At 47.6% G+C, this 22,266-nt stretch overlaps 1 protein-coding gene across 4 annotated transcripts; it reads left to right on the top strand.

Moving 5' to 3' along the window:
* The first annotated feature begins 2,202 nt into the window (after nt 1-2,202).
* Nucleotides 2,203-6,161, top strand: LOC109316289 (zinc finger protein 239-like). Of its 4 annotated transcripts, none has more exons than XM_019544230.1 (2): nt 2,203-2,402; nt 3,510-6,161. In XM_019544230.1, exon 2 carries the CDS (start codon nt 3,524-3,526, stop codon nt 4,514-4,516), a length of 993 nt encoding a protein of 330 aa, XP_019399775.1. In that variant the 5' UTR covers nt 2,203-2,402; nt 3,510-3,523; the 3' UTR covers nt 4,517-6,161. The 4 variants fall into 4 exon arrangements, with proteins under 4 accessions (XP_019399775.1, XP_019399772.1, XP_019399773.1 ...); XM_019544227.1 differs by having other exon boundaries at nt 2,204-2,402; nt 3,513-6,161; XM_019544228.1 differs by having other exon boundaries at nt 2,204-2,402; nt 2,992-6,161.
* Nucleotides 6,162-22,266: the final 16,105 nt, after the last annotated feature.

The raw sequence follows: 22,266 nt of genomic DNA, 5'->3' as shown, positions 1-22,266 counted from the left end.
TATTATAAATATATATTTATATACAGTATACATTGTAACTTATAGTATCATCAGTAGTTTTCTACAAAAAGTTTAGAAATACCAATTAATGCTAACCTTAATAGAAACATTTTCACTTCACTGACTGGTGCCTGAACTTAATCTACATCACTAGCCGACAGTGGGTGCATCTACACTCAATGCTACTGTGCAGTAGCTCATTGCTGCTGCACAGTAGTGTTGGCAGGCACTAACTGTGATGTGAAACTACTGCGCAGTAGTAATGAGTAGTAGAAATTACTGCACAGTAGCATCTGAAAAAAACTATGTGAGGATGCTAGTGTGCAGTGGTGCCGGTTACTGGTTATGCAAGCAATAAATGACTGTGCAATAATAACTGAGCAGTCCACCACTTGTGTGGATGCCCAACTCTCAGTCCTATGATTTACGGCTGCAGTGATTATCACGTTGTCTTTGAATTGTGGTAAGCACCAGGACATTCTAAACAGCGTATTATATGAATAATACACTGGGGTTGTGTTTTCCTTTAGGTTGATTTTGTAGGTTATCACAGCCAATGCAATATTTCCAGGCAATCATGAACAATGCTGTTTTTTGCAGTTTCCACAAAAACCACAAAACCATGAATTAAGTAGATTCCTACCTATAAGCAAAACAAAGAAAGGAAAGCATAGCCAGTCCCTAAGGACCGCAAGAAGCATGATCAGGACTACCACAATTTCCATTAGAGCTGGAGTCAAGCTGGTGATGATCTGGGAAACTGTATCTCACTCAGAATGTCAGCCCTGGCTAGGACTCCCTACTGCTCTATTGCTCCATACCCAGGGAAGGGCAGAAGCTCCAGCCCAAGCAACCAGAGCGGACAGTCCAAGCTGCAGGGATTGTTGCTACATCAGTTCCTACCTGGGCAAATCCATGGTCCCTGGGGGCAGGCAGCATGGGATGGATCTGGTTAAGGGCCATCTGTGGAAGCAGCTCATGCCTGTCTCATCACTTCTTGCTTAGTGCTGCAACTGGAAACAGAAGCCTACTGTGAAGGGGAAGAAGGTGGAAGAGAAAGAATGGAACTTAGGAGCTTCTCCAGCAGACTGGGAGCCAGCTCCAGCCTATTTGCACTTCCCTCCATTTCCTGCTGAACTGTTAGGTTTTGTTGACATTGACCTGGTTCTTCTTGCAAAAGGCCTGGCAGCAGACAGCAGGGCCCCAGAGCATGTACCTGCCCTGGAAAGGTACCCACTGCCAAAGGGACTACTAAACTTGGCAGTGGGTGCCTGCACTCATCTGCTGGCTGTTGAGCAGGGCAGGGCAGAAGCTTTCTCTGGCTTCTGAGTCACTCTGCTGGCAGAAATGGAGGGTCTGTGCCTCAGAGGAGTACTGAATTGCAGACAGGCTCTTGTCTTGCTGGGAGAACTCAGACCATGGAGGTGAAGACCAGATGTACCCAGCCTGCATGCAAGGGATCTGGAGCTGCCAGGTGGTTGTTCGAAGAGGGAGAAAGCTCATTGGAGGGAAAGGCTTGAGCAGCAGGAGGGGAAACGACCCAGGGATGAGTGCTGGGTAGGTGGCAGGGTGTCCACAGGTAGGGAAGGCAGATCGTAGCATCCTGGCTAGCAAAGTGTATGTGTGTGTATGGAGCAGGGGAGAGGGGCAGCAGAGGGCTGTTAAAAGGCAGAAGCAGGGGGAGTGTTAAGTTGTCCAGGGCCAGAAAGCAGTGGGGAAAATCCCTTCCCTTTAGGCTGGAGTGAGTGGAGAAGCCCCCTCCTCCGCTTTAGCCTCGAACCCCATATTTTGCATAGAGGTTCCCTGAGTCTCCGGGAACATCTCCACACAGAAAAGGCATTGCCTCCTCAGAGCTCAAGCCAAAATTCAGTACAGAAAATATCACACATTTAACCCATCTGCCTGTTTATCTGCAATTATATATGTATGCATATGTGTGTGTATAAGGGGGGGTATGCCTATATCTATATGTGTGTGTGTGTGTATGGATATATGTGTCTGGATACACCTATGTGTATGTCTAGGTATATGTGTATGCATATGCATATGTGTGTGTGTATGTATAGTGGACCCATCCTGTGAATTGTGAACTTGTGATGTGGATCTGCACAGCTCTCCTCTCGCATGGGGAATAAAGGGTTACAACCATAGAGCTCAGGCACTGGCCTATTTCCTACTTAGCAAAGCAGGAAGCATTGACAGGGAGGGGGTTGGCGGACTTCAGAAATAAGGGAACTTCCTATTCCCAGCAGCCCATTACCCCAAGCCTGTTGTCTGAGCCTCTGTGCTGGGAGTGCACCAGTGTCCAAGGGGCTGGAGCCCTGCTGCTTATGCACCCCCTCCTGCCCCTGCCAGCCGGCAGCAGGGCACGAAAGACCCTCTGGGTGCTGCCACTGCGAGAGGTGAGTCAGGCACGGGAGTCAGGGATCACAGCACAGGGTGGAAAGAGGGAGAGGAGAGCAGCAACTGAGGGCTGAGTAGCTTCTCCCTGGCGGGGTGGGGGGGTCAGGCCCCAGTAAGGAGACGGGCGATGGCTGGGCTGCAGCCGGGAAAAGAATGGAGGCTCCCCGAGCAGATGGGTCTGTGCAGCTGCAGCTGGGCAGGGTCCCTGTGCCACTGCACCTAGGGGTGTGTGTTTGTCTGTCAGTCCCCAGGAGGATTGGTTTGCACTGCAGCTGCCCGCCCACAGCTTTGGTGCAGCTGAAGGAGGGGGGGTGAGAGAAGAGAACCCAACGCCAGGGTGCTGGAGGCCACCCAGCAGGTCCCTCACCTTGCAAACTGCTGCTAACCTGTGGTGTTTGACATCACCGGCAAAAACAGATGAGGGTTTCCCTCTGTGTCTTCCTCCTGTTTCTTTCTCTGCTGCTTCCCCATTCCTTGGTCCTTTTCCCTCATCTCCTTGCCCTCCCCTTGCTCTCCCACCCCCATCTTTGTCTCAGAAATTTAATCTCCCCTTTCCCTGGTCCCTCTCTCTCCTCCCTTTCCCTTCAGGCTGTGCAGAGCCGGCGGCAGTGCTTCCTGCAGCTGATGAAAGCTGCAGAAAGGGAGCGAGCGCTTCACAGGTCACCAGCCAGCGATGAATCGGGATTTCTGAGCAGGGGATCAGATGTGGAGAAGTGCAACTCCCCTCCCCGATGGCTGTCAGAGCAGGGCATCAGCGGTGCTGGGGAAGCCTTAATAATAGCCTTAAGCCCAGTATTGTAGCTACAGGGTCTGCTCAAAAAGCAGAGGCTCCTAGGGACCAGGTGCTCTCTTACACGCACCAGGGTAAATCCAGATTAATTTAGGACCACTCTGGTACGAGTCAGAACAATCTCTCTCCAGGATGAGGATGGGAACTCGACCCCAGGGTAGAGCAGAGACAGGACTGTCATACCAGCAGAGCTGTGCATATTGTTGGAGCAGCATGGCCCCCCCAGGCACAGGGACCCTGGCTGAGCTAGGAAGGGCAGGAGAAACCGGGGTGGGCATGGCAGGGGGTACACTTTAACTGGCTTCTTCTGGCCCAGCAGGTGATGGGAACATGAGTGAGAATGAGGAGGAGAACCTTTCTCAGGACAGCTCAGCCATTACCAGCCCCCATGGGGCCCTTCCGGGCATTTTCACGAGGGAGGTTTCCCCAGGGCATGGCCAGGACCAGGGCTGCGAGGAGCCAGTGAGCGATTCCCCTGAGCCAAAGCCGGCACCTCCTGCGGGCTGCGAGCGAAGCTTCCAGAAGCGCAAAGACACGGCCGTGCCCCAGCGCACCTTCCTGGGTGAGAAGCCCTACATCTGCATCGAATGTGGCCAGAGCTTCAACCGCAGCTCAGACCTCATCCGCCACCAGCGGATCCACACAGGTGAGAGGCCCTATGCCTGCCCGGACTGCGGGAAGAGCTTCAGCCGCCGCTCACACCTGGTGCAGCACCGTCGCGTGCACACAGGAGAGAGGCCCTACAAGTGCCCTGACTGTGGGAAGAGCTTCAGCCAGAGCACCCACTTGGTGCAGCACCAGCGCAACCACACAGGTGAGAGGCCCTACGTGTGCACTAAGTGCGGGCGCAACTTCTACCAGAACTCAGGCCTGCTGCGCCACGCCAACTTCCACACAGGCGAGCGCCCTTATAAGTGCAGCCAGTGTGGCAAGCGCTTCGGCGACAGCTCTAACCTCATTGCCCACCAGCGGCTGCACACAGGTGAGAAGCCCTACAAATGCGCTGACTGTGGGAAGTGCTTCAGCGAGAGCTCCAAGCTCGTCATCCACCGCCGCGTACACACGGGTGAGAAGCCCTACGTGTGCCCCGACTGTGGTAAAAGCTTCAGCCAGCGCTCCCACCTGGTGCAACACCGCCGCGTGCACACTGGGGAGAAGCCTTACAAGTGCCCTGAGTGTGGCACCTGCTTCAGCGACAACTCCACCCTCATCCGGCACCGCCGCACCCACACAGGTGAGAAGCCCTTCCAGTGCCCTGACTGTGGAAAGAGCTTCAGTCGCAACTCCTACCTGGTCTCACACCGGCGTGCGCACGTGTGGTAGGCACCACCCATACCTCTATCCTGCCCTACCCTGCCAGCATGGGCTCAGGACACCCTGGGACACAGTCATAGGGGTGGTGCAGATGGCAAGGATGCTGTGGCCATGGTGCTTCCAGTTGCACAGACCTGGAAACCAGTGAATGTGGCAAAGCAATCAGCCTGTTTATTTCTCATCCTCTTATTTCAGAGCAAAGGTAAAGATGCCACCAGGTGGTTCAGCTCTGCAAGCGATCACTGCAGGGTACAGGTGTGTTTCACTCACCCTGCTGGTGGCCTCTTCTCTTTGGCAAACATCCCCTACAGGGGTGAAGGATAACTTCTGTCCATCGGCTAGCCCCTGCTATCCTTTTGAACCCACACACAAGCATACCTGACTGGCAGCTCAGAGAGGAGCCCCCACTCTTTTCAATCCAATGTCAATCCTGAGGTCTCACCATGAATCATTTTAAATGGTCATATCTCTGACTGTTTTACAGTTGCTTTATTGTACTGAAACTATCTGGCTGATCTGTTAAGCTGATACGGCTGGATATCCTAGAAATGAGAAGTTGAAAAGACTTGTAACTTCTGTGATGTACTAACTGGTGCTGTAACTGGCTCCATGACTTCTGTGCCTGTCTGGAAGGGTGGAGCAGTGGTGAATACCAGCAGCAGAGCCAGGAGAGGGACACTACAGAACTCCTACCTGTGCTAAAGATGCTGAGATGAGCCTGGGGTTTGAGAAACTGCTGGCTATGGAAACTTGTGACTTTCTTGTTCAACAAAACTCACTACTGTCCGAGGGATTGGGACTCCTCTTTGGGTGTCTGGCGCTACTTCTTGACTCTCAAGAGCCAACAAGAAATTATTTTCACATATTTAGAAGCTAAATTTTGGGAGGGGGAGGTAGGGGAGCATGGAGCTTTGCTTGCAGTTCCTGGAGAGGAAGGGACCTTTGCATCCTGCTGCTCAGGGAAGAAGAGGAGAAACTTTTTAGCTTGGAGGCCTTTGTTTGCTAGGTACGAGGAAATGGATGCCTGTGTTTGCAGCTCTTTCTTCACAAACTGCTTCAGACCAGTGACTTTTTGGTTTTTACCTCCCCCAGAGTCTGACTAGGGGAGTCACCTGAATGCTGTATGGATCCAGAACCATCAGTGTCTCATTTGATCAACAGACTTTTGAAAGGAGAAAAGCACATTTCAGTCTGCAGGCTCACTGTCAGCTGGACTGAAGGATTTAGGCCAAAGGGTCAGCTAGGACTGAGTGACTTTTATTGGTCTAATTATTCCAATCTCCACATTTCAAAAAGAAACCACAGTGAAGGTCTCTGAGTGCCTGCTGCATGGCTAATGTGATGAGTGCCATTCAAAGCTATTTGAGGAAGCCCCCGCAGGCTCAGCTTGCCTGTGAGTGGAATTTGCTTTTATGAATCTGAACCAATCCAATCACTGAAGCAGATAAAGGAAACTCAAGTCTGTGTCTCCCAATGCAGAGACCAACTCAAAGGAAAACCCTGGCATCGAGAATCTGGCTTCAAAGAAGCAGTGTCTGTTTCTTCCCCGAATGCTCCTTCCCCAGCAGCTCTGAGAGCATATCATATCTGTCTTCAGGCTTTGTAAAGCGCTGTGTACATTTACCAATGCTCTAAAGATATTGGTGTGAATTTATTTCTGGTTAAAACTCTTTATGTTGACTTATTTAAAACTGTGTGCAGATTCAGTGTGGCCTTAGGGGTCATGGCCCATTGTCTACGTAGGTGTCAGTACAGCTAAGGCTGCTTGCAGCTCTTCTGAAGACATCATCAGTGGTGTCTCTGGAATGTTGTTCCGTGCAGAATTAGGTTTTCTTTGCTTCCTTGTTACTCAGCTGAAATCATTAGCTGCCCCATGTCCAGTTCTTCCTGCTGTGTTTGTGACCATCTGGCCTGAGAAGTGGGGGATCTGAGCACTGCCATTTCCTTGCTCTTGCAGAGTCTACGAGGTATATTCCAGGCCTAACAGGAGAATGCCTGCTTTTGGGGTCCACAGTCTCCCAAGCGGTACCTACGAGACAGGCACTTGAGTAAGTCTATAGGGTTCCTGAAAACTGCAAGGCCCATTTCCTGTGAGGCTGGGCGTAGGGTCCCATCCAAATGGGGTGCTGCCTGTGTCCCCCTACCACCATTGGTCTCTTCTTTCTGGATTAGAGTTAGATGTTACTGGAAAAAAACCCTGGAAAAAGATAACATTTCCTCATTTAAAAAGAAAGCCCTCAGGGGCTCTGACGTCCAGCTATGCTCTACCCCAGCTGTTATTTCAGGTGCACAGGTCGTCCTGCCAGGTTCATGGTGCTCTTTCCTGTTGTGCTATTGCTGCTTAGATACTGCAGTGATACGAAGGCACTTTAGAGATACCTAAGACAGATGGATGAATGGATGAATAATATCTCTTAAATTAAATCTCTCTTCCCAATGCTCTGGGTTATCCCATCTTGTTTTCTCCCCAGTGCAACATCTGGAATACCCTAGCATCTTGACTTCAGAAGGGACCAAAAATGATATGTACTGTGTGTCTCTTCACAGCAAGAGAGCTTAAGAGATCATGTTGAGCCAGACTCGAACCTAACTGTGGCCTAATTGCCCCTTTCCACCAATCACCCAAGTGATTCGTAGTCATTAGGCCTTGAGTGACCATAAAGCCAAAGTGACTATAAGACCATGATAAGCCAACCCTGGGAATATGCCGAGTGCAGGGGAGATCCCCTTCCTCAGAGAAGGGGCATTCAGGGCATGTCTAGGGCAGAATGGAGGAAGTATGGGGCAGACTGAGGGCACAAGGAAACAGAGCCAGGGCAGTGCAATCTCTTGGTTGCTCCCCTTCATCACAGCAGCAAAGAGTGCACATTGGGGCTTCTCTAGCTCATGTTCTGGGGGCTTTTTCAGATGTGGGAGCATAAAGGTAAAGGGTTGAGTAAATTACCTAACATTGTCCAGTCTAGGCATTTAGAGCCACACCTAACCCATTAGCACACAATGTCCCAGAACATGTCTCTAAGGGTAGGTCTACACTGCAGTCACTGCCCTGACTGCAGCTTGTGTGAACATACTCATGCCAGCTTTAAACTTGTTGGATTAAGCAGCGGTAACTCTAGTGCAGATGTAACCCTTTGTGTCTTTGCCTTTCCACGGCAGCTCTGATTCAAACTCAGCACCAACAAGCCATTGTCTGAACCTGTGAACATGGGTCTGGTTGGTTCCTCATCTGTGACCTCCTTTATCTGGGGCAACACCTTGAAGCTTGAAGTAGTTATTTATAGAATATTTGCATGCCCAGAGCTGCATCTGGCTGGGGATCCTGCTGCTGCTTCAGGCCTGCTGCTTGCTCCCTTTCTACCACAAACCTGTCAGGTGCCCTCACTCACATGCTATTAGGGACTTGACAGCTGTGCTCAGGCACTGCCTCCCTTCCCAGATGCCTCCTCAGATCCATAAATGACAGCCAGTGGAGTGTCAGCATTGTGCTGAGTTAGGCCAACAGCTTTCCTGAGGACCCTTTTTCAGGTGGGGAAGCTGCCTTATGAGGCCAGATCTCTGAGCATGGCAAGATTTCTTTGCTCTGCTCCAGCACTGTACAACTGGCCTAAGGGATCCGCTGCGGATCCCCTGCAGTTGAGAACCAATGTTACTAATGCTCTGTCACTTCTGTCTGAGGAAACATCTGGGGACCTGACATAAGCAGACCCTGGCAGCCTCTGGAGCTGTTGTCAACAGCTATAAGTTACAGAAGCACAAACTGTCCCAAAGCAGTGCCTCTAGTCAAGGAAGTGCCACTGCCTCTCTCCCCTCCTGCTGGCAACCACAGCAAAGCATAATTCAGAAAGACCTGGAGGTGAGAGTAATGGTGAGGTGAATGGGGACTGTGGAGTAGTGGATTTGTAGCCTTTGTTCTCATTGTGCAGCTGCATAACTCTGAGCTGTTGGCACAAAGTAAACTCTCTGCAAAGTGGGGTGAAACTCCTTAATCAGCTCATTAGCAGTATCGTGAAGTTTGACTGAGGCATGTGCCTGATAACCCAGCTAAACTAACCCCAGAGAATGGCCTGTACTTGAGATACACCACACAGGATATAGATTATGAAATTACCCTCTGCCTCCATCTCCCCTACAGCCTTGGACATTGCATGTAGGTTGGGGGCTGGCAAGAGGGAAGATGTCTCCAGAGTGCTGCTGTAGTCTGGAAAGGCCTAGAGTGGTACTGACTGCTGGAAAGGCCTCTAAAAGGCTTCTTCTGGACAACATGGGTTAGAGCAGTCAGTTCTGAGGTTGCTCTAATTTACGCTAAGTGCCACAAAAGATCCTAGAAGGATTGAAAATAAGGGAAAGGGCAAGGGTGACTAAAACCACACACACACACTCTCCTTTCTTTATAGAACATAAGGAGTCAGGTAGATTCATAGATTGTAAGGCCAGAAGGGACCTTGGAAGATCATCAGGTCCAGCCCCTGCACCAAGCAGGAAAGATAAGTGGGGGTCAGGTGACCCCAGCAAGGTGACTGTCTCGTCTCCTCTTGAAGATTACTGATTGCACCACCTCTGGAGGGAGCTTGTTACACAGTCTAGACACCCTGACTGAAGACGTTTTTCCTAATGTTAATCCCGAATGTAGAGAATTATTAGAGTTGGGCAGCTGCAGAGGAAGGAGGAGGATCCAGGTTCAGGTTTTTAGCTTCACAGCCATGCCTCTGCCAATATGATGCTGCCCTGGGAATCCTAAAGTCAGTCTGATTTTTCAGAGTTGGATTTGCAAAGAGGGACACCTATAGCTGTTTGAACGTAATCACTGGGTGTAAATACCACAACCATAAACTCACCAGTAGCAACATGGTGGGAAGGAGTAGGGGGAAGGAAGTGGTGGGATAGTTGCCAGGAAAATTCCTTTCCCCAGAAAAAAAGGAAGAAAATTAGTGAGAGAGACTAGAGAGAAAGGAGATGCTCCATCTTTCTCAGTTCCATAGAGAGAGGGTGTGGACCATGTATGTGTCCCCCAACAGGCACTAGAAAGCTTGCTTTCCTCCCTGATGGCTTGTGTTAGAGGGACCCTGCAGAAGAAGGTGGTGGCTCAGGGCTAGAGAAGACCTTGTGAAGGGGATCTTTCTACAGCCAGATAAACATACTGCTAAGCTTCTGAATTTGTATCTGTTTCCCACACTTTGGGCAAGCCAAAAAATGGAGATGTTCCTAACGAAGGGCAAGGTGGAACATGGATGGATGAGCACACAATTGTCTTGCTGAGACCACTTGGTATCAAGAGGATCATCTATAGGAAATGCTCTGCAGTTATTAGCAGGTGCTTGCCTGGGAGGATGTACTAGAGACCAGGGCAGGGAAGCTGCTTCTGGAAGTCAGTAGCAATACATTTCAAGAAGGTAATTTTGAATTGAGAACCTGTGAGAGCAGCTGATTGAAGTGACTCATAAGCCATGCCAGGACAAGGTACCACTTCTTTCCAGAAACAATGTTCAACTGCAAAAGAGTCCTACCAGCATGTTTCCCTAAGCTAGGCTTTCTACTTGTAGCTCAGGTGGGGCTGGCTTGCTCTGACCTTGGAGAACTGATCTGTGCTGTTTACACCCTGCTCCCTCTGCCTGTGTGTGAAGCCACCCAACCTGTCAGCTTTTCCACTGACACAGTTTTGGGAAGTATCTCCTTCATACCAGACTCCCTCTCCCTTTCTTTACTGCCATTCTTCACAGGATAAGTGTTATTCAATCTCCCCTTTCTCAGCCTTGGCCAAAAAGCCCATTTGCCAGGGTCAGAGCTAAGGAGTCCCTTTCCACAACTACCAGGCTGGCTATTGTGTTTGTGGGGAGGGTTGCTTTTGAAGTCACTGTTTTACCCTTTCTGCCTGGTTTGTCTCACAAGATGTTCCCAGGGGGCGGATATTGATTTAACTCTTTGCTTTCCAGGTAGGCACCAAGCTGAACAGGGAAAGTCATGCATAATACTCATCAGGAACTACTCTGGCACGAAGCCTGCAGGCCACTCCAGCATTGAACAAGCAGCAGAAGTCAGCATTCTAGGCAGAGCTGTGCAGGTACCAGATGATACTCAGTGGTGGAGAAGAGAAAAATAGGGCATTTTTTTCACATCTGGAGAGAAGAGTGTTAAAATCCAAGAGCTCCCATTTTCTTGTGTTCCCAGAGAGAAGCAGGAAGAGGGTGAATGACCTGTTTCTGGTTCTCTGTGCTCCTGAAGCCTTAAGCAGCAACCTGATGCTGGGTTAGGAACAGGCTGAGTCAATTCAGCACTAGCAGCTGTGGAGAGTTCTGGGTACTGAGGCTTTGGATCCTTACTGGGAGATGAAGGGAGGAGCTGGTTTCCTGCATCCAGCTCTTAAGAGACAGACAGCCCTTGCTCACATTTAGCCAATGCCTATGTATCTGGTCATGACAATAACTGTGCTTTGGTATGAATCCAAGGCCTCTTTCTTGGAGCATATGCAGCAAGAGTGTGTATGGGTGAGAAGGACATACATTTCTCTTTCCAGAAGCACACTTTTGGACTACGATTTTGGAAGTACTCATGTATACAATTTCCCACATGAGCTTAAACAGAAAGTGGCAGGAGTGCTTGTAAAGAGGGAAGCCTGACAAAGGGTATGTCTACACTCCCTACAGGATGTACTTCAGCAGCACAGATTTCAGTGTGGGCTGTACACAGTGTTCCCTTAGACTGCTAGCCTGTGCCAAAGTCCCTGTGTCTCCAGACCACTGCTGTTGTCACCTGGGCTAGTTGGGGTACACTGAACCATGTTACATGCCTCCTGTGGCAGTCCCAGCATATCTAGAGAGAGACACAGACACATAGAGGGTCAAGTAATCGCTAGGGAAAAGTAAAGGTAAGTGACTGTTGTATGTAAGAGTTCATCAGATAAAGCATGAACCATGGGTGCAGAGAAAAGCTTAAAATGTAACTCCTGAAGCTGTGACACTGGAAGACTAAGAATGGCCTCAGGATTGTTATGTTAAAAAAAACAAAACAAAAAAACACCTCATGATTTTAAATCAAGTTCATGATTCTGAGGGCCTGATTCCTGATATTTGAATACTCAGGGTTGGTAATGCTGTACGTCAGAGGTCTTGTAAAATCTCTATAGTGAGGAGTCCTTTAGCCCTTCTTTTGGAAAGCACAGTTCAATTTTTCCCCTCATTTATCTGGGAGGTTGAGATATTATAAAACACCAAAAGCAGCTCAATCTGCTGGCTGCTGCAGAAGGCCAAGGAGATTTGGGAAGAGTTGGACTGAATCCAGAAGGAGGTTTTGTGGTCATATTCTCAAAACTTTTAGGAACAAACTAGACACTGAGATGGTTAAACAGAGATGCCTTGAGCAAGGGGTTGGTCTTGGGCTGGACTATCATTTGGCCCTGTTTTTCTATGGCTCTGTGACTCTGTTTTGCCATGTTCCATCCTAGTATAAGGTAGTATCTATGGTAAGTTAGTAGTAGGAACCCTTAGAGTGTCTGCAGAATTTCCCATCTGTATTCAGAAGAATGCCATGTTCACACATACACATGAATACACGTGCACACACACTCATACATGCAGAGACACCCCCAGGGAACCCTCTTGTCCCAAGAGGCACGGTGAATTGGGAGCATCTAGCATCATAGAAAACAGTTAAGGGCATGGACACACATGGCTTAACCCATTTAAAATGTGGTTTAAACCTAAAGCAGAAGGACATACAAGGCTGGTAAACCAGTTTAAAGCAGCCTGGTGTCGTACAGAAGTGCACCTGGAAAATGAAGTCCTAATCTGAATCAGTTCACTGTGAACCAGTTCAGTGTTGTATATGGACACAAAAAGTTCAGTGACATAGGTCTGGTCATCCCTCTAGGTATCCCACACTGTACTGCTCCCCCTCCTCTCCACTGCTGCATCTGGCTGCTCTGGTATGCAGTCAGAACTCTGTTGCCCCCCCTTTTCCCCCTTTGTTGGCACTTTTTATCAATAAGTTTCCTTTTCCAATAATGGTTCCACAAAAGTGATCTTTCTAACAACCAGCTGGGTCCTCACTTTCTACTTGACTGGTACCTTACTCCAAAAGACTGGATCTAAGCACTCCCTCTGCTTCTTCTCAGGTCAGGCAAGCGAGTATTAGTGGTAGGCTACTGAAGCTTGTTTAACTGATGTTTAGCAAAGAAGGGAAAGAAGAAAAGTGGAAACACCCCCAACCACAGGGTATCAGCTCTTTAGGCTCCCAAAGAACGTGTGTAAGCAGACCCTCTACCCTCCCCTGCTCCCTGCCTGCTTGTCCACTGTAAGGCCTGCTGTTTACTTCCCTGGTATCACAGCCACAGCACTTCACTCAGTTGTGAACAGATTCCCCATCAGTGGCATTTAGGAGTGGTTCAATCGTTATGTGTGCTGCACCCAGAGAGAATGTCAGGGAAAAGAGAACAGGAGGGAGACACAACACTGCAGCCCACAGAAACCAGAGCAGAAAGAGGACTGAGCTGCAGCTGGGATAAGGACAAATCGGTAGGCAATCTCCATAGCAACCTGTGTGACTCCTAGCAGGTACAGCCCAGCACAGACTCCCTCCCCCAAGTCACTAAGAAGCCAGTTCAGGGCTGGTGTGATGGGCTTTGGGTGACTGATCCAACAAGCTTGCTGGTCTAATGCTAACCAGAGGTGTAGCAGGGCAGCTCTGTGCTGCAATGTACAGGAAAGCTCTGGCTGCTGCTGTGCCAGTGGTGCTGGCATGATTAGCCACCACTGTGGAAGCATATGCTTTTGCACTGTCCCCAAGCTCCACAAAAAGCAGCACCTAGGGCTGATGCCCCAGTCACCACCCCTCTCCTCTTTGCCCCTCATTATGCTACTGATTCTAACCAACATGTGGATGGTGCATGGGGCCTGCACAGAGCCAGCTGATGAAATTCTCCAAATTGGCTTGCTACGGCACAGCCTGTGGGGACCTGGGCAGCTCCAGCCCAGTGGAGTTCCTCCAGTCCAAATTGTTCTTTCTGTTTCCTTTACTTTTCTCTGCTTCTTTCTCTCTTCTTCCCTGAAGAGTCATAAGCAACAGGGTCACATCGTGCAAGACAGAACGGCCTATCTAGGGTGACTGACAGGGGCTGTGTGCTCCCACTCAGCAGTTACCCTGTAAACCAAAGTGACTAGCATGTTACTTTTGAGGGGCACAAGTGAAATCCAGTTTACAGGGGGCTGTAGAACCGCCAAGTGAGTCCAGTGAACCATTCAGTCCAGTGAGGCCACTTCAGTCTTGTTCCACTGCCTTGGAGTCTCTGTTTCTGGCAAGCCTCAGAGAGGGAAATTTGGGACAAGTCTGGAGCAACCTCCATGGTGAGGCTCTGGATGTGAAGCATGCCCGCAGATGCTAGTGGGTGGAGTGTGCTGAGCCCTGTCTTCCCCTAGACAGGGTGCTGAAGTGGTGTAGCAAACCCTAAACTCTTCTTTTCCTTTCTGGAACTTGCTGTTCCCTTTTCCTCCTCTCCCAGCTAGTGCACCCCAGCCTTCCTCCATTCCTAGCCCCTTATCTCTTCCCTCTCTCCCATCCCCTGTTCCACTTTGATCAGACTCCTTCTGCCATTGCCTCATCCAGGTGGAGCTATACAGTGTGCAGACTTTTCAGAAGCTGCTTGTTTCCCTAGTAAGGACCAGGCATACTGACAGGTCCCAATTTTAGCAAGATTTTTTACCACTCTGCCTTCAGAAAACTTTCCCTAATGCAAGCTGTGTCAGTGGAGTTGGAAGGTATGTCCCTATTTTTGTCCTCCAAAGCTTTCAAACATTGACAGGTTCAGTGATGAGAAACCTTTCCCTGGATCCTGCCTGCAGCACCAGCAGATGTGTGCACAATGCACTTCATGACACGGCCCCTGACAGAGCTGCAGATGCTGGGTGAGTAGTGGCTTTTTTTCTGACATGGATGTATGATGACATGGCCATGCCTGTCACTTAGGCACAACAAGCACATGTCAATGAAAGCAAAGGGGCTTTCAAGTTACTGCTGTGTGATTTCTCTGTTATCCCCTTGCTTGTTAGAGGTCTTTACAATCCAACTTTGGATCAGGTTCAAACTAGGATCCTTCTTAGACCTTTATATTTCTGTGAGATCACCTTATGAAGCCCCCAAGAATGCATATGAGAGAGTGTTTGGTACCTCCACTCCTTATCTCACAGGGAAGGAGATTCTCTAAATGTTAATGTGCACACACACGCATGCACGCGCACACAAACACACACATACACACACACACTCATGACCGTAAGACTTTCTGGGGAGTGGTGGAGAGAGTAGCTGCATTTATATACCAATACTCACGTATATCTGAACTCCCCCATACTGGCTGCTTCCCCCAGCAAAGCCTTGAAGGTATCTCTGCAGGCTTAGGAATGCCTTAGTGGTTTAATACTTGTGTTATGACTCAGATCTTTTGCCACCCCCTCACTCTCTCTATCTGTGCATCTCCTCCAGAGGCCACAGTTCCTTAGGGAAGAGCTTGCAACCCACATTTCAACCAAGATTCTCAGAAGATCCCTGGCATTGACACTGAGGCCTTAGGTAGGTAAGACAGATGTTTATCTGGCAGCCAAGGTCCTTGGGAAATATGCCAGGATTTCTGGATACAGAGACTCCTGAGAGCCTGACTAATTCCTGTACAAAATGTAGCCCCACACATCTCACTGAAGACTTTACTTACTCCTGAGGTCTTCTTGAACACTTTTGCCATCTGTTTGCATGGTATACTCAGATTATCTGTAGGTCCTAAGCAACCTTACTTAAGAAAGAATATTTATAGCCCTAATTACAATCCCATCACTTCCATTGTAACCAGAACATAACATATATTCAATAAAGCATTCGTTCTGAGTGTGCATGTTGTGCTCAACTTGACTCAATGTAGTCGCTAGCACTCTGCTGTGCTAATGTGTTGTGTCACCCAATTTTCTTTCCTTTGAGCAAGATTTTTGACCCTTCCCCTCAACCTCATGTTCTTCAACAAGGAGAAGAACTGCATAACTTAACTTTTCCGAACCTTTGATAATATCACAGTGCTTTCTTAGTAAGCCAGGCTATGTACTGATGGCTTATACAACTAATAACTGTCCTGTATGAATGATGAAAATTGAACAGGCATTTATGCTTTCCCTTCTAATATCAACTGTTTTAGGCTCAACATAACATCCATCTTTCTAATTCTCTAATCCCTACAATTTTGTGGCCAGACAATTTTTGAAAAAATTAGCAAACTTACTGAAGTTTCATCTTTTGTTACATTGTAAGGCCTCTATCTGGGGCAATGCCTTTTTGAAATATGGGTCACACATGCTAGATAAGGGTATCATATATGTAGAACTAGCTTCTTGTGGGAAATCATATTAAATCCTACTCTGAGATCCGTAATAAATCCAACCTCTTGAAAACAGTAGAATGACGATATGTGTGGTTTCATCAAGTATTGGAAAATCAATTTGGACCTGAGACTTCTGGTGTAGCAAATGCTCCAGGATAGTATGTCGGGATCCCAGAGGCAGCCATGACGCTTCCTGGTGGCTCCACAGCTGTGCCCAGCTCTGCCTCTAGGATGCCTTCCCTTCTGTCTCACACGCCACGTCTCGCTGTAATCATAGGATTAAAAGGAAGGCTACTTATGGGCCTTAGCATGGGCCCCAGTCCAGCTGAATTCACATAGGGGTTCCCCAGCATCCTGCTGGTCTCAACTACACTACTCCCAGGCCCCTCACTGGGCCTTTCTTGACCATGCCACTGCAGGGCCTTAAGGGATAATTGTGTGGCTCCATTCCTTTCCTACACCATGCCTCAAGCCTCAAGGGTGTTGCTGTATTGTTACTCTCCCGTTGGGCTGCCACCCCTTTCCTCTTAGCCAGGCCTTCTAGTGCAAACCCACTGTTTTGGACTCAGCTTTGAGGCACAAGCTCCAGTCTAGTCCTCTTGGGCACTAAGCCCCTGGCCCCTGCCCCCTGTTGGGTTGTGTCCCTTTTGGGTGCCAGGCCCCTGACCCTGTCTGGCTTTGCGGCCTAATGCTCTGCCCTGGTCTGGGTTCAACACTTGTTTAGGCCTTGAGCCTGCCTCCTTGTGCATTAATGGGACCTCTATATACCACCCTTACAGTCCCAGCCCAAACCCCTTGTGATAAACTGAAACTCAAACAATAAGCCCACAGGCTGTAACATAAACAGTCCCTCCTGGCTCACCAACATCAACTCATAAGGGGAAGCAGCCCTCTACTCCTTTAAGAGGGAAAACTTTCCCTCCCCTCTTGCCAGGATAATATCCCAGCCCTGGGCTATGTCCTTATGAGCTCCCCGAGCCTCACCAGGGATGCAGAGGCCACACAGCAATTCCTCCTGCATTCCCTGGTAGCTCTCCTGGCTGGGAGCTCCTACCCCTGCAACTTGCTAGCTCAGCCCAGGGTTATATTTGTCTCCCAGAGGCCTGCCCCCTTCCAGCCAGGAGACTACCCTGAGCTGACTGCGGGTGCCTACTAATTGGCCTCATTGCCCAGTTGCTATGGTGACCTGAAGCGCTGGGTCTCTGGGCTGCTTCTCTTGTAAAGGGCCAGACAGCCCTAGGCTCTCTGCTATATCCAGCCGTGCTCATTTTTGCTTTGAAACCTGTTTCTCTTCCCCATTCTGTGCTATCTATCGCTCCGTGAATAATGTCCTGATACAGAATATTTGTAGTCACAGTCAGTCTTGACGGAATTTAATCAACTTTATCATTTGTTTCCATTACTGTGCGCAAGCTCCTTTTGGCAGTAGCTTAACAATAGATAATGTGTGTGGATCTACACATTCATGAACGTCATAACTACAGTTTATTCAGTTTAGTACCTGTTATGTCAAGGACTAACTTAATGTGCTGTAATCAGCGCTATTGCGCATTAGTGCAGATGAACGTGGGGTTTTTTTGTGATGCTACTGTGCATTAGACTAAATCTACTGAGCGTTAGCACATTAGCCTGGGCTTTGCCTGCTGTGCTAATGCACAGTAGAATTAGTCTTCTGTGCATTAAGTGTATTGTGTAGATGGGCCGTGTATTTTGTGAGGTTTCCTTGTATGCAAATATAAAATGAGGGTCTTTTTTCCCCATGTTGAATGGGGGGGAAAAATCTTGCCTTATATTTAATTAAATGTGGTATATATATATATAAACTACACATATCAACCTAAACTACATATATGTCTGTCATGATCAATGGGCATGTCATAATAGACCTGATATAGAATATTTAAGACTCAAATAGAATGAAGATCTACTTGTTGAGCTCCAAAATCCCAGTGGACATCAGCAATTCAGAATATTTGAACATCTACAGTTGATCTCAGACTGCATCTGATACACCAAGAGATCCCTTTTTGTCTTCGCTAAGCTTAGAGAATGACATATACTGCCAAGAGACACAAGTTGGTGATGCAATGCATTGCAGGCAACTTTTGGTCACATGTTTTGGTCAAGCTCTATTATCAATTATCTTTGGAAAGAAATTATAAATGGAGTTAACGTGATTTTGAGTACAACACTGGTACTTTTGGCAAATATGTGCATTCTTGGGTATATGCCTGAGGTGTTCAAATTGAAACCTTTCCAGATTTCACTCTTATTGTTTGTCTTACTAATGACGCATAGGATTATGTTAGTGCATTGGAAAAGTAGGACATCTCCTAAGGTTGAAACCTACTATGCTGAGATGGTCCCTGAGGAAAAAAAGTCATATTTTGCAGGCATAACTGCTTTGACAAGTATGGTACAGTTTGGGTGTGTCTATACATTCATTAAAGCGCTTTTGCTACTGTGCATTAAATTTAGTACCTCTAATGTGAGGTAGTAAATAAATGCATATTAGACTGCCCCAATGCACAGTAGCAACAAAGCATCCTGTTTTAGTGATGTTTAATGAGTAGCCTATTTTTACTGCACATTAACGTATTAGCATTTTTTATGTGACACTTTAATGTGCAGTAAAATAGGCAGCTGCATATTAAAGCACACATGTAGACATGCCCTTTGAAAAGATTTCTTAGAATACTTTGGTAATTAAATTATTACCCCTTGCACACTTCTTTTCTCCTCTTCTACCCCTCTCTCTTTCCTTCTTCCTTTTCTTTTTCTCTCTTCTCTCCTTTATTGGTTATTGATCATGACAGACACATATGTAGTTCAGGTTGATATGTGTAGTTTATACATATACCACATTTAATCAAATATAAGACAACGTTTTTCCCCCCATTCAACATGGGGGAAAAGACCCTCATTTTACATTTGTCTACAAGGAAACCTCACAAAATTCATTGTCTATCATTAAGCTGCTGCCAAAAGGAGCATATGTTCAGTAATGGACACAAACTACATTATAAAGTTAATTAAATTCAATCAACACTGACCATGACTACGAAGAACACAACCCATATGGGGCAAACAAATGGATTAAAACTTACCACAAGAATAGATTAGTGCAGCCCATCTGAATGAGATATATGGTAGTACCCATCACTGCTTGGCCTTTTGGCTAAGATCAAGTGAGACTGGGGCATCTGAACCCCAAGGTCTCTGGGCCTCGGGGCTTGCATGTAAGATGCCTGACTGGATTTGGGGAGTATCTGAAGCCCCAGACCAATGTGTTTGGGAGGGAGGGTGCTTGTCCAGTAGTAGAGCCACACAGACTTGACAATCGAGCTCTGCTCAGTCAAATTTTGGAACATGAATATTGGACTTTGCCCAATAGAATCTGGAACTGATTTGGCCTTGATACAATAATTAAAATAACTAAAACCTGCCTAACACTGGGCAAGCTTGGGGATCTGTTTACCCTGGGGGTCTCCATCCTCTGTGAGGAGGTAAAGATCCTTGGGGTGGATTTTGACCTACAGCTAAAAGGCCAGAAAACATGGGAGAAAATAGAGGCCAAGGTCAAACAGAAACTGGGTCTATAGAACACATGCCACCTCTCAATGGGGGTGCACATGGCACTCACAAGGCTGGTGTTGCTACTGGTGCTTCTGTACACTGCACTGGTCTTCCCCGTCTCAGAGCAAAATCATCTGCAAAGTCCAGAGGGCAAAGGTGTTTTCTTCTGGGGCTCCAAATAGGAGAAGGCCATGAGTATCATGCTGTATAAGACAGTACAGACTAGGTGCTGAGGAATGCTGGACATCCTGATGTTTCTCTGTCCCAAATACATGAGACAGATCTTCAAACTGGCAGCTGGGCCAGACTCCAAAACAGCCTGTTTCGTGTAGTACTTTGCAGGGCACCTGCTGTGACATTGGGAGGTGTACATACTGCTCAACATACACTCGTGGACCAGGGAAGGTCCTGGATCACATTCAGAACATATACAAGTTACAAAACAAGGCCTCCAGCAACCATGACAAACCACTGAACAGACACAAGTTACACAACAACGCCCTGGCAACTATGACACAACACTAGATGCAGGAGGTAGTAAGGGCAGGGGGCAGACTGTCACCCTTGGGTGTACTACCTGGCCAGATAGATAGACGCCAGGCCATGTGGAAGCAAATCTTCCACAAGGACCTGCAGAATGACACAGGGACTTGAATTGGGAGGTAGCCCACCAGGCACTCCCCATCCAGACGCAGAGACACAGAGAGGAGCAGAAAGGCTCACCAGCCTACCCCAGGCAAACCTGTGGTGGAAGGGGGAAACAATTGACCACCTTCTCTGAAGCTGCCCATACGCCAGGGAGGTGCGGGGGAGAGTAAGCGAGCTCCTCCAGATGGTAACAGGGGTCCAGACCCTGACCAGAGAGGCAGAGCTGTTCAGATACCTGACCAAGCAGCAAAGGACCCTGACAGTCCACTTCAACCAGTTCATTTCCTGCTTCAGGAACACCCTGTAAAAGACCAGGAGTCTGCTCATATACAGACACATGAACCTCCCACATGAGGACTGCATCAAAATGGGAGTGAGCCACTGCTGTACCTTAGACAGAAGTAGATGATGGGGGAAAGACAGTGGAAAATGCATGGAAGAGGAAAGAATGGTGCAGACTGTTCAGGAATGAAACCCTAGAGAAAGCATCAATGACAGTGATGACAGGGAGGAGGAGGAGGATGGCAACCAGGAGGGGGAGAGGGATGAGGATGATGATGAGGAGGAGGATGACGAAGACCATGTCAACTAAGGACTGGGGAAGGAAACAAGAGAGATTGTGAGGGGGGTGAGAAGGGGAGGAGGAAGCGGGTATGGAGTGGTTCAGAGTGCTTGAAACGGGTAACAGACAGCAAAGGATGTGCAGGCACATGGGTGCGCAATTGTTGTTATTGTAATGGGGATGCTTGTGGTTAACTGTAGGTGTGTGTTTTGGACTGTCAAGTGAACCACGTCAGTCATGAGACAGGTCTGTTAAGGTAGAGGTGTGGTGTGTGTGTGTGTGTGTGTGTATACTTTTTGCAAAAAAAAATAGTTTGTGCTACGTTGTAATGGGTGCAGGAGATGGAGGCAAGGATGGGGGTGTGCAGCCATTATTGTAATGGGTATGATAGTGGCTAACTCTAGATGTGTATTGTGGTCTGTCAAGTGAATCATCTCGGTCACAAGCCAGGACAATAAAAATATAGGTTTATATACTTCCACACACATACACACACACACTACATGTAAGTTTGTGCTACATATAAGTATATAGAGTACATGTGCTTAAACTTGTGGCAGTTAAAAAAAAAGACAAATTACATCAATTCAGGGTTAAGTTTATGGGTGTCTTTAATAATTTCCCTATGTTCAGGTTACATACATATACTTATTTAAAGATCAGTGTGATAATATTTACTCCTCACTTCTGTATGTCCAGGGAGAGCAGAATCAGACAGTATAGAAATGGGTAAGAGGCTACAGAGGAAGAAGTTGGGGAAGCAGAGGGCAAGGGGGCTACCAGACCTCCTACATTTATTTTCCCTGTTGTAACAGTGAGAGAGGGACAAATTCAAGGAAAACCTCTAATAGTTAGATTCCATACCTAGAAGATTATAACAAATTTATACATTTTCCATATAGAGAATCTAATTATTGGGGGGTCATTTTCACCCATCACTGATAATCTGCATACATCCCTGTGCACAGATGTTTCCTTTTTCTTCTGCATTTCTCAAGCACATCTGGAAATGGGATTCTGTAAAAATGGTAACACAGCTCCATGTTTACTCTCTCCCAGTAATCCAAGAGCAAAACCATCCAAATTAGAAGTAAATTGAGTTTGTACAGCTGCCAGGCCTGCAAATCCTCTCAGGAACTAAAAGTCAAGCTCACTCTTTCTATTTCTCATATCATTACAGATAATAGAGATTCTGGCTAATAAGATCTAGAACTTGTCTGACATTTTGCTGATGATGCACAATGACTCCAGGCAACTCCAGTGCAGAGTACAGAGAAGTAAAACCCATGCAGGTGCCTGTAACCTGGAATTTATATAGCAATTGATTTAATGAGAAGCTATTTGTGCACAGTTATTTTCTGACCCTGACTGTACTGTAGCCAAATAACAGTCCCTGTCATAGAGAATCGTGAATGAAAAGACCTGTTCCTCTGTTTCTATTTTATTTGCTCATTCATTCTTCCAAACACGCAGTCAGGGCTACAAGATGAAAGGAGAATGCTAGTTTTACTTTACTGTTGCTTGAGAGGCAGAGACACAAGCATGAAGCTGGGTAACAAGGAAAGAAAAAGATGGCAGGGGGCCCTGAGATGTGGGTGCAAACTATAGGTTAGCACCAGCCTT

The sequence above is a fragment of the Crocodylus porosus genome, unplaced genomic scaffold (genome assembly GCF_001723895.1).
Source record: "Crocodylus porosus isolate Cpor-Errol unplaced genomic scaffold, CroPor_comp1, whole genome shotgun sequence".
Lineage (NCBI taxonomy): Eukaryota > Metazoa > Chordata > Crocodylia > Crocodylidae > Crocodylus > Crocodylus porosus.
Note: the sequence above shows the minus strand (reverse complement) of the source record. Positions and strands in the feature narration are given on the sequence as shown.

Coding starts and splice junctions, on each gene's coding strand:
- LOC109316289 (XM_019544230.1), top strand. CDS start 3,524: ATGAGTGAGAATGAGGAGGAGAACCTTTCTCAGGACAGCTCAGCCATT.